Raw genomic sequence first — 19,460 nt, forward strand, 5'->3', positions numbered from 1 at the left:
TGTGTGTGTGTGTGGTCTGAGATGTGTGTGTGTTTTCTCTTACAGGTACAGGTGTTGTCTGAGAGCTGTGAGGAGGTCTTGTGTGAGGACAGAGAGGTGGAGGAGGGGGTGTGGCTACGATCAAAGCGTTCCAGTGCCTCTTTTAGGCTGGAAACTGTGTTGAGCTGAGACTCAGATCCACTGTCTTGACTCTGCTTGAGAGGAGAAGGAACACAATGGAGGTAGGTAGATAGATACCACTTACAGTCATAGTTACATTAATAACAGATAGATACCACTTAGACAGTCATAGTTACATTAATAACAGATAGATATCACTTAGACAGTCATAGTTATATTAATAACAGATAGATACCACTTAGACAGTCATAGTTACATTAATAACAGATAGATACCACTTACAGTCATAGTTACATTAATAACAGATAGATACCACTTAGACAGTCATAGTTATATTAATAACAGATAGATACCACTTAGACAGTCATAGTTATATTAATAACAGATAGATATCACTTAGACAGTCATAGTTATATTAATAACAGATAGATACCACTTAGACAGTCATAGTTATATTAATAGATAGATACCACTTAGACAGTCATAGTTATATTAATAATAGATAGATCACACACACACACACACACACACACACACACACACACACATACACACACACACACATCTCAGACCACACACACATCTCAGACCACTCACACAGACACACACACATCTCAGACCACTCACACATCTCAGACCACTCTCTCCCACACACACACACACACACACACACACACACACACACACACACACACACACACACACACACACACACACCTCAGACCACTCACACACACACCACACCCACATCTCAGACCACTCACACATCGGTATCTCTGACTATAATAGGATCTCTCGTCTCCATAGCAACAGCCTCCAAGCTCCACATGGACATAGCCACGCCCCCTCATCAGTCACATGCTGCCTCCACCATCGAGATGACATCACAGAGACGCTCCTCTATCAGCAGCCAGGTGAGATCTGATTGGACAAGTTTGTTTAGACTGGGCGATTGGGTGAGTCCCAACAGGTTAAAATACATCATGAATTGAATCTGTTGTGGAGGAGCAGGAGATGACCAGGTCCAATTCAACCTGAGAAGAATCTAAAATGATTCGACTCTGAATCAACTGCAACTGAATCAAACTCACACTGTATCCTTATCTGTTGTGTGTGTGTGTGTGTGTGTGTGTGTGTGTGTGTGTGTGTGTGTGTGTGTGTGTGTGTGTGTGTGTGGTGTGTGTGGTGTGTGTGTGTGTGTGTGTGTGTGTGTGTGTGTGTGTGTAGTCTATGAGTTCTCAGACCACGGGACACAGTGTGGCTCCCGTCCATCCTGTCATACAACAACACCAACAACAACAACAACATCAGCCAGACGTACAGGTGAGAAACACCATCTATCTACCCTATTCACCTGGTACCCATCTATCTACCCTATTCACCTGGTACCCATCTATCTACCCTATTCACCTGGTACCCATCTATCTGCCCTATTCACCTGGTACCCATCTATCTACCCTATTCACCTGGTACCCATCTATCTACCCTATTCACCCGGTACCCATCTGTCTACCCTATTCACCTGGTACCCATCTATCTACCCTATTCACCTGGTACCCATCTATCTACCCTATTCACCTGGTACCCATCTGTCTACCCTATTCACCTGGTACCCATCTGTCTACCCTATTCACCTGGTACCCATCTATCTACCCTATTCACCTGGTACCCATCTATCTACCCTATTCACCCGGTACCCATCTATCTACCCTATTCACCTGGTACCCATCTATCTACCCTATTCACCCGGTACCCATCTATCTACCTTATTCACCTGGTACCCATCTGTCTACCCTATTCACCTGGTACCCATCTATCTACCCTATTCACCTGGTACCCATCTATCTACCCTATTCACCTGGTACCCATCTATCTACCCTATTCACCTGGTACCCATCTATCTACCCTATTCACCTGGTACCCATCTATCTACCCTATTCACCTGGTACCCATCTATCTACCCTATTCACCTGGTACCCATCTATCTACCCTATTCACCTGGTACCCATCTATCTACCCTATTCACCTGGTACCCATCTATCTACCTTATTCACCTGGTACCCATCTATCTACCTTATTCACCTGGTACCCATCTATCTACCTTATTCACCTGGTACCCATCTATCTACCCTATTCACCTGGTACCCATCTGTCTACCCTATTCACCCGGTACCCATCTATCTACCTTATTCACCTGGTACCCATCTGTCTACCCTATTCACCTGGTACCCATCTATCTACCCTATTCACCTGGTACCCATCTATCTACCCTATTCACCTGGTACCCATCTATCTACCCTATTCACCTGGTACCCATCTATCTACCCTATTCACCTGGTACCCATCTATCTACCCTATTCACCTGGTACCCATCTATCTACCCTATTCACCTGGTACCCATCTATCTACCCTATTCACCTGGTACCCATCTATCTACCCTATTCACCTGGTACCCATCGATCTGCCCTATTCACCTGGTACCCATCTATCTACCCTATTCACCCGGTACCCATCTATCTACCTTATTCACCTGGTACCCATCTATCTACCCTATTCACCTGGTACCCATCTATCTACCCTATTCACCTGGTACCCATCTATCTACCCTATTCACCTGGTACCCATCTATCTACCCTATTCACCTGGTACCCATCGGTCTACCCTATTCACCTGGTACCCATCTGTCTACCCTATTCACCTGGTACCCATCTATCTACCCTATTCACCTGGTACCCATCTATCTACCTTATTCACCTGGTACCCATCTGTCTACCCTATTCACCTGGTACCCATCTATCTACCTTATTCACCTGGTACCCATCTATCTACCCTATTCACCTGGTACCCATCTGTCTACCCTATTCACCTGGTACCCATCTGTCTACCCTATTCACCTGGTACCCATCTGTCTACCCTATTCACCCGGTACCCATCTATCTACCCTATTCACCTGGTACCCATCTATCTACCCTATTCACCCGGTACCCATCTATCTACCCTATTCACCTGGTACCCATCTATCTACCCTATTCACCTGGTACCCATCTATCTACCCTATTCACCTGGTACCCATCTATCTACCTTATTCACCTGGTACCCATCTGTCTACCTTATTCACCTGGTACCCGTCTATCTACCCTATTCACCTGGTACCCGTCTATCTACCCTATTCACCTGGTACCCGTCTATCTACCCTATTCACCTGGTACCCGTCTGTCTACCCTATTCACCTGGTACCCGTCTATCTACCCTATTCACCTGGTACCCGTCTATCTACCCTATTCACCTGGTACCCATCTATCTACCCTATTCACCTGGTACCCATCTATCTACCCTATTCACCTGGTACCCATCTATCTACCCTATTCACCTGGTACCCATCTATCTACCCTATTCACCTGGTACCCATCTATCTACCCTATTCACCTGGTACCCGTCTATCTACCCTATTCACCTGGTACCCGTCTATCTACCCTATTCACCCGGTACCCGTCTATCTACCCTATTCACCCGGTACCCATCTATCTACCCTATTCACCTGGTACCCATCTATCTACCCTATTCACCTGGTACCCGTCTATCTACCCTATTCACCTGGTACCCGTCTATCTACCCTATTCACCCGGTACCCGTCTATCTACCCTATTCACCCGGTACCCGTCTATCTACCCTATTCACCCGGTACCCGTCTATCTACCCTATTCACCCGGTACCCGTCTATCTACCCTATTCACCCGGTACCCATCTATCTACCCTATTCACCTGGTACCCGTCTATCTACCCTATTCACCTGGTACCCATATATCTACCCTATTCACCTGGTACCCATCTATCTACCCTATTCACCTGGTACCCGTCTATCTACCCTATTCACCTGGTACCCATCTGTCTACCCTATTCACCTGGTACCCATCTATCTACCCTATTCACCTGGTACCCGTCTATCTACCCTATTCACCTGGTACCCATCTATCTACCCTATTCACCTGGTACCCATCTATCTACCCTATTCACCTGGTACCCATATATCTACCCTATTCACCTGGTACCCATCTATCTACCCTATTCACCTGGTACCCGTCTGTCTACCCTATTCACCTGGTACCCATCTATCTACCCTATTCACCTGGTACCCATATATCTACCCTATTCACCTGGTACCCATCTATCTACCCTATTCACCTGGTACCTGTCTATCTACCCTATTCACCTGGTACCCATCTATCTACCCTATTCACCTGGTACCCATCTATCTGCCCTATTCACCTGGTACCCATCTATCTGCCCTATTCACCTGGTACCCATCTATCTGCCCTATTCACCTGGTACCCATCTATCTACCCTATTCACCTGGTACCCATCTATCTACCCTATTCACCTGGTACCCGTCTATCTACCCTATTCACCTGGTACCCATCTATCTACCCTATTCACCTGGTACCCATCTATCTACCCTATTCACCTGGTACCTATCTATCCAAGGTTACAGCCCTAATGGAACCCTTTTCCCTGTATAGTGCACTACTTTTGACTTAGCCCTATAGAGCCTGGTGAAAAGTAGTGTACTAAATAGTGAATAGGGTGCTTATTTGGCACACCACTTAAGTGTGACGATCCTCCAGCCATTCAGTACTAGTAGGTCAGACAGCAGAACCTCCCTACAGCCATTCAGTACTAGTATGTTAGTCAGCAGAACCTCCCTCCAGCCATTCAGACAGCAGAACCTCCCTCCAGCCATTCAGTACTAGTATGTTAGTCAGCAGAACCTCCCTCCAGCCATTCAGACAGCAGAACCTCCCTCCAGCCATTCAGTACTAGTATGTTAGTCAGCAGAACCTCCATATAGCCATTCAGTACTAGTATGTCAGACATCAGAACCTCCCTCCAGCCATTCAGACAGCAGAACCTCCCTCGAGCCATTCAGTACTAGTATGTCAGACATCAGAACCTCCCTCCAGCCATTCAGACAGCAGAACCTCCCTCCAGCCATTCAGTACTAGTATGTCAGACAGCAGAACCTCCCTCGAGCCATTCAGTACTAGTAGGTCAGACAGCAGAACCTCCCTACAGCCATTCAGTACTAGTATGTCAGACAGCAGAACCTCCCTCGAGCCATTCAGTACTAGTATGTCAGACAGCAGAACCTCCCTCCAGCCATTCAGTACCAGTATGTTAGACAGCAGAACCTCCCTACAGCCATTCAGTACTAGTATGTCAGACATCAGAACCTCCCTACAGCCATTCAGTACTAGTATGTCAGACAGCAGAACCTCCCTCCAGCCATTCAGTACTAGTATGTCAGACATCAGAACCCCCCTCCAGCCATTCAGTACTAGTATGTCAGACAGCAGAACCTCCCTCCAGCCATTCAGTACTAGTATGTTAGACAGCAGAACCTCCCTCCAGCCATTCAGTACTAGTATGTCAGACAGCAGAACCTCCATATAGCCATTCAGTACTAGTATGTCAGACAGCAGAACCTCCATATAGCCATTCAGTACTAGTATGTCAGACAGCAGAACCTCCCTACAGCCATTCAGTACTAGTATGTCAGACAGAAGAACCTCCCTCCAGCCATTCAGTACTAGTATGTCAGACAGCAGAACCTCCATATAGCCATTCAGTACTAGTATGTCAGACATCAGAACCCCCCTCCAGCCATTCAGTACTAGTATGTCAGACAGCAGAACCTCCCTACAGCCATTCAGTACTAGTATGTCAGACATCAGAACCTCCCTCCAGCCATTCAGTACTAGTATGTCAGACAGCAGAACCTCCCTCCAGCCATTCAGTACTAGTATGTCAGACAGCAGAACCTCCCTCCAGCCATTCAGTACTAGTATGTCAGACAGCAGAACCTCCCTACAGCCATTCAGTACTAGTATGTCAGACAGCAGAACCTCCATATAGCCATTCAGTACTAGTATGTCAGACAGCAGAACCTCCCTACAGCCATTCAGTACTAGTATGTCAGACAGCAGAACCTCCCTCCAGCCATTCAGTACTAGTATGTCAGACAGCAGAACCTCCCTACAGCCATTCAGTACTAGTATGTCAGACAGCAGAACCTCCCTACAGCCATTCAGTACTAGTATGTCAGACAGCAGAACCTCCCTACAGCCATTCAGTACTAGTATGTTAGACAGCAGAACCTATTGTAGCCTGACGCTGCTTGCTGGTCATATAACATGGTGGGAACAATCTTTGTCCCTCTGTTTCCCTCTCTCTCTTCCCCCGTTACTCCCCCCTCCAACCCCAAGCCGGTGCTAGAGTTCTCAGCCCAGGTGAATGTTATGCAGCACCTGAAGGACCAGCTAGAGCAGAGGACCAGGCTGATTCAGGCCAACATCCAGAGACAGCAGGATGAACTCAGAGCCATACAGGACCAACTACACAGAGTACAGCCCCCAGCCATACAGGTAGGAGATATATAGACCCCATACAGGTAGGAGATATACAGACCCCATACAGGTAGGAGATATACAGACCCCATACAGGTAGGAGATATACAGACCCCACACAGGTAGGAGATATACAGACCCCATACAGGTAGGAGATATACAGACCCCATACAGGTAGGAGATATACAGACCCCATACAGGTAGGAGATATACAGACCCCATACAGGTAGGAGCTATACAGACCCCATACAGGTAGGAGATATAGACCCCATACAGGTAGGAGTTATATAGACCCCATACAGGTAGGAGATATACAGACCCCATACAGGTAGGAGATATATAGACCCCATACAGGTAGGAGATATACAGACCCCATACAGGTAGGAGATATATAGACCCCATACAGGTAGGAGATATACAGACCCCATACAAGTAGGAGATATATAGACCCCATACAGGTAGGAGATATACAGACCCCATACAGGTAGGAGATATATAGACCCCATACAGGTAGGAGATATATAGACCCCATACAGGTAGGAGTTATATAGACCCCATACAGGTAGGAGATATATAGACCCCATACAGGTAGGAGATATACAGACCCCATACAAGTAGGAGATATATAGACCCCATACAGGTAGGAGTTATATAGACCCCATACAGGTAGGAGATGTATAGACCCCATACAGGTAGGAGATATACAGACCCCATACAGGTAGGAGATATACAGACCCCATACAGGTAGGAGATATATAGACCCCATACAGGTAGGAGATATACAGACCCCATACAGGTAGGAGATATATAGACCCCATACAGGTAGGAGATATATAGACCCCATACAGGTAGGAGCTATACAGACCCCATACAGGTAGGAGATATACAGACCCCATACAGGTAGGAGATATACAGACCCCATACAGGTAGGAGATATATAGACCCCATACAGGTAGGAGATATACAGACCCCATACAGGTAGGAGATATATAGACCCCATACAGGTAGGAGATATATAGACCCCATACAGGTAGGAGATATACAGACCCCATACAGGTAGGAGATATATAGACCCCATACAGGTAGGAGATATATAGACCCCATACAGGTAGGAGATATACAGACCCCATACAGGTAGGAGATATACAGACCCCATACAGGTAGGAGATATATAGACCCCATACAGGTAGGAGATATATAGACCCCATACAGGTAGGAGATATACAGACCCCATACAGGTAGGAGTTATATAGACCCCATACAGGTAGGAGATATATAGACCCCATACAGGTAGGAGATATATAGACCCCATACAGGTAGGAGATATACAGACCCCATACAGGTAGGAGATATACAGACCCCATACAGGTAGGAGATATACAGACCCCATACAGGTAGAAGATATACAGACCCCATACAGGTAGGAGATATACAGACCCCATACAGGTAGGAGATATACAGACCCCATACAGGTAGGAGATATATAGACCCCATACAGGTAGAAGATATACAGAGCCCATACAGGTAGGAGATATAGACCCCATACAGGTAGGAGATATACAGACCCCATACAGGTAGGAGATATATAGACCCCATACAGGTAGGAGATATACAGACCCCATACAGGTAGGAGATATACAGACCCCATACAGGTAGAAGATATATAGACCCCATACAGGTAGGAGATATGTAGAGTCCATACAGGTAGGAGATATACAGACCCCATACAGGTAGGAGTTATATAGACCCCATACAGGTAGGAGATATACAGACCCCATACAGGTAGGAGTTATATAGACCCCATACAGGTAGGAGATATACAGACCCCATACAGGTAGAAGATATATAGACCCCATACATTTACATTTACATTTAAGTCATTTAGCAGACGCTCTTATCCAGAGCGACTTACAAATTGGAAAGTTCATACATATTCATCCTGGTCCCCCCGTGGGAAACCATACAGGTAGGAGATATATAGACCCCATACAGGTAGGAGTTATATAGACCCCATACAGGTAGGAGATATACAGACCCCATACAGGTAGGAGATATACAGACCCCATATAGGACCAGCTACACAGAGCACAGCCTCCAGCCATACAGGTAGGATATATCCACAGACAGACAGATCTGCACAGACACACACAGAAATAAACACGCACACTGAGACCCGTACGATTGACAACTGTTGTTTCCGTGGTGATAGATGTTCGTGCAGCAGCCGGCCGGAGCGTTGAATGTCCAGCTGCCTCAGGTGGGGGTGGTGCCACAGGGAGCAGTTCTGACCAATCAGGTGCAGCAGACTGTCCTAAACCCCGCCCATACAGGAAGTCAGCTCACCATTGGGCAGCAGCAGACGCCTCCCCCTCAACAGAACCTCCAACTGCAGCAAAACAACTCTCTCGCTCAGGTATTCAGCCAATCACTGGTATGTTGTTATGTTCATATTATCTCTATGAAACATTATGTTGGGTGGGTTTTTTATGTTATGGTATCTTCTGTGTGTTATATGTTATTTAGTAGTATTTTATTCAGTTGTTATGTTCATATTATCTCTATGAAACATTATGTTGGGTGGGTTTTTTATGTTATGGTATCTTCTGTGTGTTATATGTTATTTAGTAGTATGTTGTTTAGTTATGTTATTTAGTTGTTATATTCATATTATCTTTATGAAACATTATGTTGGGTGGGTTTTTTATGTTATGGTATCTTCTGTGTATTATATGTTATGTTATTCAGTAGTATTTTATTTAGTTGTTATGTTATTTAGTTGTTATGTTATTTAGTTGTTATGTTATTTAGTTGTTATGTTATTTAGTTGTTATGTTATTTAGTTGTTATGTTATTTAGTTGTTATGTTATTTAGTTGTTATGTTATTTAGTTGTTATGTTATTTAGTTATGTTATTTAGTTATGTTATTTAGTTGTTATGTTATTTAGTTGTTATGTTATTTAGTTGTTATGTTATTTAGTTATGCTATGTTTTGTTAAGTTCTGTAATATAATCACCATGGTAATAGATGTAGCTGAACAGCCACAGTGTAAGACCTGTCTTATCAATGACATCATCTTTGTGCGAACCTGCTCTCTCTGACATCATCTCTGTCCGCCCTGTGTCTCCCTCTAGGTCCAGCAGCAGCAGCGTCAACAGCAGCAGCAGCAGCAGCAGCAGCAACAGCCTGTCTATAACATGATCATGTCCCAGCCTGGCCAGCCCAACCTACTACAGATCAGTACCAGTCTACCACAGAACAACACACAACAGGCTGTAGCCACCTTCACACAAGACAACACTCAGATACAGTATGTAAACACACACACACACACACACACACACACACACACACACACACACACACACACACACACACACACACACACACACACACACACACACTGAGGCAGACACACACACACACGCACCCATACTGAGGCACACACACACACACACACACACACACTGATTTACATATTGAACAGGTCTCCTCTCTCTCCAGGTTTCTGGTGGGCCAGCAGTACTGATTACATATTGAACAGGTCTCCTCTCTCTCCAGGTGTCTGGTGGGCCAGCAGTACTGATTACATATTGAACAGGTCTCCTCTCTCTCTCCAGGTGTCTGGTGGGCCAGCAGTACTGATTACATATTGAACAGGTCTCCTCTCTCTCCAGGTTTCTGGTGGGCCAGCAGTACTGATTACATATTGAACAGGTCTCCTCTCTCTCCAGGTGTCTGGTGGGCCAGCAGTACTGATTACATATTGAACAGGTCTCCTCTCTCTCCAGGTGTCTGGTGGGCCAGCAGTACTGATTACATATTGAACAGGTCTCCTCTCTCTCCAGGTGTCTGGTGGGCCAGCAGTACTGATTACATATTGAACAGGTCTCCTCTCTCTCCAGGTGTCTGGTGGGCCAGCAGTACTGATTACATATTGAACAGGTCTCCTCTCTCTCCAGGTGTCTGGTGGGCCAGCAGTACTGATTACATATTGAACAGGTCTCCTCTCTCTCCAGGTGTCTGGTGGGCCAGCAGTACTGATTACATATTGAACAGGTCTCCTCTCTCTCCAGGTTTCCGGCGGGCCAGCAGTACTGATTACATATTGAACAGGTCTCCTCTCTCTCCAGGTTTCTGGTGGGCCAGCAGTACTGATTACATATTGAACAGGTCTCCTCTCTCCAGGTTTCCGGCGGGCCAGCAGTACTGATTACATATTGAACAGGTCTCCTCTCTCTCCAGGTTTCTGGTGGGCCAGCAGTACTGATTACATATTGAACAGGTCTCCTCTCTCTCCAGGTGGCTGGTGGGCCAGCAGTACTGATTACATATTGAACAGGTCTCCTCTCTCTCCAGGTGTCTGGTGGGCCAGCAGTACTGATTACATATTGAACAGGTCTCCTCTCTCTCCAGGTTTCCGGCGGGCCAGCAGTACTGATTACATATTGAACAGGTCTCCTCTCTCTCCAGGTTTCCGGCGGGCCAGCAGTACTGATTACATATTGAACAGGTCTCCTCTCTCTCCAGGTGTCTGGTGGGCCAGCAGTACTGATTACATATTGAACAGGTCTCCTCTCTCTCCAGGTTTCTGGTGGGCCAGCAGTACTGATTACATATTGAACAGGTCTCCTCTCTCTCCAGGTGTCTGGTGGGCCAGCAGTACTGATTACATATTGAACAGGTCTACTCTCTCTCCAGGTTTCTGGTGGGCCAGCAGTACTGATTACATATTGAACAGGTCTCCTCTCTCTCCAGGTGTCTGGTGGGCCAGCAGTACTGATTACATATTGAACAGGTCTACTCTCTCTCCAGGTTTCCGGCGGGCCAGCAGTACTGATTACATATTGAACAGGTCTCCTCTCTCTCCAGGTTTCTGGTGGGCCAGCAGTACTGATTACATATTGAACAGGTCTCCTCTCTCTCCAGGTGTCTGGTGGGCCAGCAGTACTGATTACATATTGAACAGGTCTCCTCTCTCTCCAGGTGTCTGGTGGGCCAGCAGTACTGATTACATATTGAACAGGTCTCCTCTCTCTCCAGGTGTCTGGTGGGCCAGCAGTACTGATTACATATTGAACAGGTCTCCTCTCTCTCTCCAGGTTTCTGGTGGGCCAGCAGTACTGATTACATATTGAACAGGTCTCCTCTCTCTCCAGGTTTCTGGTGGGCCAGCAGTACTGATTACATATTGAACAGGTCTCCTCTCTCTCCAGGTGTCTGGTGGGCCAGCAGTACTGATTACATATTGAACAGGTCTCCTCTCTCTCCAGGTTTCTGGTGGGCCAGCAGTACTGATTACATATTGAACAGGTCTCCTCTCTCTCCAGGTTTCTGGTGGGCCAGCAGTACTGATTACATATTGAACAGGTCTGCTCTCTCTCCAGGTGTCTGGTGGGCCAGCAGTACTGATTACATATTGAACAGGTCTCCTCTCTCTCCAGGTGTCTGGTGGGCCAGCAGTACTGATTACATATTGAACAGGTCTCCTCTCTCTCCAGGTGTCTGGTGGGCCAGCAGTACTGATTACATATTGAACAGGTCTCCTCTCTCTCCAGGTGTCTGGTGGGCCAGCAGTACTGATTACATATTGAACAGGTCTCCTCTCTCTCCAGGTTTCTGGTGGGCCAGCAGTACTGATTACATATTGAACAGGTCTCCTCTCTCTCCAGGTGTCTGGTGGGCCAGCAGTACTGATTACATATTGAACAGGTCTCCTCTCTCTCTCCAGGTGTCTGGTGGGCCAGCAGTACTGATTACATATTGAACAGGTCTACTCTCTCTCCAGGTGTCTGGTGGGCCAGCAGTACTGATTACATATTGAACAGGTCTCCTCTCTCTCCAGGTGTCTGGTGGGCCAGCAGTACTGATTACATATTGAACAGGTCTACTCTCTCTCCAGGTGTCTGGTGGGCCAGCAGTACTGATTACATATTGAACAGGTCTACTCTCTCTCCAGGTTTCTGGCGGGCCAGCAGTACTGATTACATATTGAACAGGTCTCCTCTCTCTCCAGGTGTCTGGTGGGCCAGCAGTACTGATTACATATTGAACAGGTCTCCTCTCTCTCCAGGTTTCTGGTGGGCCAGCAGTACTGATTACATATTGAACAGGTCTCCTCTCTCTCCAGGTGTCTGGTGGGCCAGCAGTACTGATTACATATTGAACAGGTCTACTCTCTCTCCAGGTTTCTGGCGGGCCAGCAGTACTGATTACATATTGAACAAATTTCCTCTCTCTCCAGGTGTCTGGTGGGCCAGCAGTACTGATTACATATTGAACAGGTCTCCTCTCTCTCCAGGTGTCTGGTGGGCCAGCAGTACTGATTACATATTGAACAGGTCTCCTCTCTCTCCAGGTTTCTGGTGGGCCAGCAGTACTGATTACATATTGAACAGGTCTCCTCTCTCTCCAGGTGTCTGGTGGGCCAGCAGTACTGATTACATATTGAACAGGTCTCCTCTCTCTCCAGGTTTCTGGTGGGCCAGCAGTACTGATTACATATTGAACAGGTCTCCTCTCTCTCCAGGTTTCTGGTGGGCCAGCAGTACTCATTACATATTGAACAGGTCTCCTCTCTCTCCAGGTTTCTGGTGGGCCAGCAGTACTGATTACATATTGAACAGGTCTCCTCTCTCTCCAGGTTTCTGGTGGGCCAGCAGTACTGATTACATATTGAACAGGTCTCCTCTCTCTCCAGGTGTCTGGTGGGCCAGCAGTACTGATTACATATTGAACAGGTCTCCTCTCTCTCCAGGTTTCTGGTGGGCCAGCAGTACTGATTACATATTGAACAGGTCTCCTCTCTCTCCAGGTGTCTGGTGGGCCAGCAGTACTGATTACATATTGAACAGGTCTCCTCTCTCTCCAGGTGTCCGGCGGGCCAGCAGTACTGATTAGATATTGAACAGGTCTGCTCTCTCTCCAGGTTTCCGGCGGGCCAGCAGTTGGTGACTAAGTTAGTGACAGCTCCCATGGCATGTGGAACGGTTATGGTGCCGACCTCGATGTTCATGGGACAACCGGTCATCGCTTACAACCCCTTCGGAGGGCAGCAGGTAACACACACACACACACACACACACACACACACACACACACACACACACACACACACACACACACACATATACATGTATACACACACTGTCACCCCCCTAACCCTACCTCTCTCCTATCAGGGTGGTCAGACTCTGACCCTCCAGGCAGCCCAGCCCCAACAGAACCAGCCTGACAGCCAGACACAGACGGCTGTAGTGGCACAGAGTAACCAACAGGGGGCGCAGCAGTTCGTACAGGTAACCTCTAGTTTCAACAGCATCAGTTCTAACAGGTAACCTCTAGTTTCAACAGGTAACCTCTAGTTTCAACAGGTAACCTCTAGTTTCAACAGGTAACCTCTAGTTTCAACAGGTAACCTCTAGTTTCAACAGCAGTAGTTCTAACAGGTAACCTCTAGTTTCAACAGCAGTAGTTCTAACAGGTAACCTCTAGTTTCAACAGGTAACCTCTAGTTTCAACAGGTAACATCTAGTTTCAACAGGTAACCTCTAGTTTCAACAGGTAACATCTAGTTTCAACAGGTAACATCTAGTTTCAACAGGTAACATCTAGTTTCAACAGGCAACCTCTAGTTTCAACAGCATCAGTTCTAACAGGTAACCTCTAGTTTCAACAGGCAACCTCTAGTTTCAACAGGTAACCTCTAGTTTCAACAGGTAACCTCTAGTTTCAACAGCAGCAGTTCTAACAGGTAACCTCTAGTTTCAACAGCAGTAGTTCTAACAGGTAACCTCTAGTTCTAACAGGTAACCTCTAGTTTCAACAGCAGCAGTTCTAACAGGTAACCTCTAGTTCTAACAGGTAACCTCTAGTTTCAACAGCAGCAGTTCTAACAGGTAACCTCTAGTTTCAACAGGTAACCTCTAGTTTCAACAGGTAACCTCTAGTTTCAACAGGTAACCTCTAGTTTCAACAGGTAACCTCTAGTTTCAACAGCAGCAGTTCTAACAGGTAACCTCTAGTTTCAACAGGCAACCTCTAGTTTCAACAGGTAACCTCTAGTTTCAACAGGTAACCTCTAGTTTCAACAGGTAACCTCTAGTTTCAACAGCAGCAGTTCTAACAGGTAACCTCTAGTTTCAACAGCAGCAGTTCTAACAGGTAACCTCTAGTTTCAACAGCAGCAGTTCTAACAGGTAACCTCTAGTTTCAACAGCAGCAGTTCTAACAGGTAACCTCTAGTTTCAACAGCAGCAGTCAACAGTAGTCTCCCTATGTAGAGAATCTGGTGTCATTTCAGACACCCCGACTGCACAGTAGCAGCAGCAGTTCCTACATGTAACCACCGGGGGGCAGAGTTCAATAGGGACAGAGGCAGAATGGATGCTATCTGTCTTACCCTGATCCTAGATCTGTGACTACGGGGAATGTCTACCTGGAGCGTATTAGAGTTTCAAGGATTTCACAGTGTTCTAATCATAATGTTATAGAGTCACTTCTATAGTTCTAACCATAGAATTAGAATACCAGTCTAATCCATTCTCTTACTTCCCGTAACCAGGGCACCCGTCTTCTCCACGGCAACCAGCAGCTGATCCTCCAGGCAGCATTCCCCATGCAACAACAGCAACAGGCCTTCGCCCAGGTAACACAACAACAGTCTCACAACCAGAGGCATCAGCTGCAGCTGAAACCACAGCCACAGAAACAACCCAAAGGCCCGCCTTCGCACCGGACTGACAGCTCCAGCAGCCAAGCACAGTAGGCCTGGGCGACCCAGGCGTCCAATCAGAATCTATGACCCGAAGGCTGAACCAATCAGAGGTGTGGAGGGGTGTCCTGGATTGTGTTGTGTGTTTTTCTAATGGAACTACAGTGTTGGAGTCACCCAACCCCCCACCTACCGCCCCTACCAATATAGCTGCTGTGTTGCCCCCCTCTTATCTTCCGCCATAACAAACTGAATTATGGGTAACGGTGAGGGTGGCCAGCCCTTCCCCCTAGAAAGCTACTAACTGTGCAGGGTTTGGCTCCGGCTCTGCTCTAACACACCTATTCAGTTGCTCATCAGGACCTTGATGTTCTTCTGGACTGAATCAGGTGTGTTGGTTAGCGCAGGGCCGGAACAAAAGCCTGCAGTCAGTAGATCTTCAGGAGGAGGTTTGGCCCCACCTGGATTACACCTTCCTAAGGAACTCCTCATCACCATGGTGACAATAGTATGGACCGGAACCATCGGAACCCTGTATCCCATAGCAACCAGGAGGAGCGTTGTTGTTTGTGCGCTGGAGGAGAGACAAACTCGGTGTCCGTGGAAACCCAGTAGAACTCTGCATTGCCACGGTAACGAGAGACTCCAAAAGGAACGTTGTGGTGATGGACTGACTCTATACAGTACAGACGTGTGTAACATAACCAAGAAAACATGTAAATATCCATTATAGCTACAAGGGAAAAAAACGGAAATTAGTATTTTATATGATTGCATGGGTAAATAACTGTACGTTTTTATTAGTAACTTTTGACAAAATGACTTAAGACTTTATTCAGTGTTTTCCTGGTCAGATCCTGGTCAGTTCCTGGTCAGATATGAGGTGACAGACGTTCAGCTAGTATGAAGAGCGCCTCTCTCTTCCACCTAAAGGTCTTCGGCCCTGTTCCAACACTTTAGAAAATGTTTCCGTCGTTCCTCCCTTCCTGCGGTTATCAAAGTCATTCCGTTAAGGGTGTGTTTTATTTGTGTTGGAACGTGGCCCCCCGGAGAGAGAAACGTTTTTAAAAAGATGTTGTGTCACCGTTGGTTTAATGGACGGGCTTGGGTTCTAGTGGAATGCTGGAAAATGTCGTTTTTTAAACTCAACATTTTTTTAGTGCCAATTTTTTTTTAGACTCAACATTTTTTTAGACTCAACATTTTTTTAGACTCAACATTTTTAAACGTTTTATCAGAACAACAAGCCCGTCTGATCCAATCAAATCATGACGACCAAACAGACAGACAGGTAAATACAGTTTAAACCAGACCAGGGGTCGGCGATATTACTTAGCCTGGTCCCAGATCACTTTGGTCTTGTGTTGGCTCAGTTGGTAGAGCAAGGCACTTGCAACCCCAAAGGTTGGGGGTTTGATTCCAGCTAGGGCCGTCCATATGTACGGATGACTGACTCTAAGCTGCTTTGTACAAAAAAACAAAAACAAACATCTGCTGAATTTTCTATATGAATGGTGCTCTCTTACCAACTTGACAACACAACACACAGATCTGGGACCATCTGTAACGGGTTTAGTTATTCCAAGTGCCAATAGTCACACCACACAGGGTCAGTTGATTATATATATATATTTTAACAAAGAGGTGTATATATATTTCCAGAAGTATATGACCCTTCTATCAAGAGTACTGCATGTATATAGAATGGATTATTTTTTAATGAAGACAGAAACAGAGTCGTATTATACATAACAGACAGTATATATTTAACCTGCCCGTGATATTATAACACTTAATGAGGTCTAACACAGTAAATTACAGACCTACAGACAGTATATATTTAACCTGCCCATGATATTATAACACTTAATGAGGTCTAACACAGTAAATTACAGACAGTATATCTACCCCATGATATTATAGCACTTAATGAGGTCTAACACAGTAAATTACAGACCTACAGACAGTAAATCTCCCCCATGATATTATAACACTTAATGAGGTCTAACACAGTAAATTACAGACCTACAGACAGTAAATCTCCCCCATGATATTATAGCACTTAATGAGGTCTAACACAGTAAATTACAGACATACAGACAGTATATATTTAACCTGCCCATGATATTATAACACTTAATGAGGTCTAACACAGTAAATTACAGACCTACAGACAGTATATATTTAACCCCTCCATGATATTATAACACTTAATGAGGTCTAACACGGTAAATTAGAGACCTACATCTCCCCCATGATATTATAGCACTTAATGAGGTCTAACACAGTAATTTACAGACCTACAGACAGTAAATCTCCCCCATGATATTATAGCACTTAATGAGGTCTAACACAGTAAATTACAGACCTACAGACAGTATATCTACCCCATGATATTAAAGCACTTAATGAGGTCTAACACAGTAAATTACAGACCTACAGACAGTATATCTACCCCATGATATTATAGCACTTAATGAGGTCTAACACAGTAATTTACAGACCTACAGACAGTATATATTATAGCACTTAATGAGGTCTAACACAGTAAATTACAGACCTACAGACAGTATATATTATAGCACTTAATGAGGTCTAACACAGTAAATTACAGACCTACAGACAGTATATCTACCCCATGATATTATAGCACTTAATGAGGTCTAACACAGTAAATTACAGACCTACAGACAGTATATCTACCCCATGATATTATAGCACTTAATGAGGTCTAACACAGTAAATTACAGACCTACAGACAGTATATCTACCCCATGATATTATAGCACTTAATGAGGTCTAACACAGTAAATTACAGACATACAGACAGTATATATTATAGCACTTAATGAGGTCTAACACAGTAAATTACAGACCTAGCTGTTTTGAATCTGAATGTGTGTGTGTGAGAGTATGCGAGTGTGTGTTCTTGTCCATGCGTTTACCTCTAGACATTGTGTGTGTGTGTGTGTGTGTGTGTGTGTGTGTGTGTGTGTGTGTGTGTGTGTGTGTGTGTGTGTGTGTGTGTGTGTGTGTGTGTGTGTGTGTGTTTACATTATGTGTGTGTTTACATTGTGTGGGTTTCCCCCTGTGTCTTATACTAACTTCCTTATTCAAGGATCCACAATTTGCTGAATGGTCTCCCCTCAGGAATAAAACCTCTGTGTCCCAAATGGGACCCTACTCTCCTATTGGCTCTGGTCTAAAAAAGTGCACTATATAGGGAATAGGGTGCCATAGGGCTCTGGTCTAAAGTAGTGCACTATATAGGGAATAGGGTGCCATAGGGCTCTGGTCTAAAGTAGTGCACTATATAGGGAATAGGGTGCCATTGGAGAATGGGCCAAGGACTCAACAGACATGGATCTATCTGTTCCAGTATACACAGGCCTCACATGGGGCCCAATCATAACCTGACATCTGCACATGCTCAGTCTCTCCAGGCCAGACAGAACACGTCACATGTCTGTCAGGAGGAGATGGGAAATTACCGATAATAACAAACCATTCTTCTGGGGCGTTGCTTTTCTGGATATTAGGGACGAATCAACAAATACACTCATGAAAAACAAATCACATTTTACGTCACGGAAATGTAAAGAGTTAGTAATGGTCTTGTCAGTCAGTTGATATTTGGCCCAGGTCTGGTCAGTAGTCAGTCAGTTGATATTTGACACAGGTCTGGTCAGTAGTCAGTTGATATTTGACCCAGGTCTGGTCAGTAGTCAGTTGATATTTGACCCAGGTCTGGTCAGTTGATATTTGGCCCAGGTCTGGTCAGTAGTCAGTTGATATTTGGCCCAGGTCTGGTCAGTAGTCAGTCAGTTGATATTTGACCCAGGTCTGGTCAGTCGTTCGGTCGGTAGTAATGTAACAGTGAAGCCATATCTAACAGTAAAAGCCTTGGACAGGAGGAATGTGTTGTTTGGAAAAAGGACTTCCCAGATTGTCTGTGATTTAGTTTTTGTCTTGGAGAGCAGAGTGGAGAGGGAGAAAGTGTGCGCATGCATTTGGTCATTTCTCCTCTTCGTTTTGTTCTACTTCCTGTATCACACGGGAACAGCCAATCAGTTCATGCGTTGCAGTAACGATGACGACCAGTGAATATTCTAGAATCTTCCTGTGTGTTTGTGCCGGTGATGATGAGAGAGAGAGAGAGATGCAGCCCTACGTGAATACATGTTAGTGTGAGACTGAGCGTTGTGTCACAACCACCTCCACTGTGGT

At 45.5% G+C, this 19,460-nt stretch overlaps 1 protein-coding gene across 1 annotated transcript in view; it reads left to right on the forward strand.

Moving 5' to 3' along the window:
• Window positions 1-18,421, forward strand: part of clockb (clock circadian regulator b) — a 56,817-nt gene extending 38,396 nt beyond the window's left edge. The window contains exons 13-21 of the mRNA XM_038982502.1: window positions 46-56; window positions 843-1,034; window positions 1,348-1,443; window positions 6,381-6,539; window positions 8,731-8,952; window positions 9,655-9,830; window positions 13,449-13,578; window positions 13,702-13,818; window positions 15,084-18,421. Of these exons, the coding sequence (XP_038838430.1) occupies window positions 46-56; window positions 843-1,034; window positions 1,348-1,443; window positions 6,381-6,539; window positions 8,731-8,952; window positions 9,655-9,830; window positions 13,449-13,578; window positions 13,702-13,818; window positions 15,084-15,287 (1,307 nt within the window). The 3' untranslated portion in view covers window positions 15,288-18,421. The remainder of the gene's footprint in view (window positions 1-45; window positions 57-842; window positions 1,035-1,347; window positions 1,444-6,380; window positions 6,540-8,730; window positions 8,953-9,654; window positions 9,831-13,448; window positions 13,579-13,701; window positions 13,819-15,083) is intronic.
• The last annotated feature ends 1,039 nt before the right edge of the window (window positions 18,422-19,460 follow it).

This window comes from Salvelinus namaycush, unplaced genomic scaffold (assembly GCF_016432855.1).
Source record: "Salvelinus namaycush isolate Seneca unplaced genomic scaffold, SaNama_1.0 Scaffold119, whole genome shotgun sequence".
NCBI lineage: Eukaryota > Metazoa > Chordata > Actinopteri > Salmoniformes > Salmonidae > Salvelinus > Salvelinus namaycush.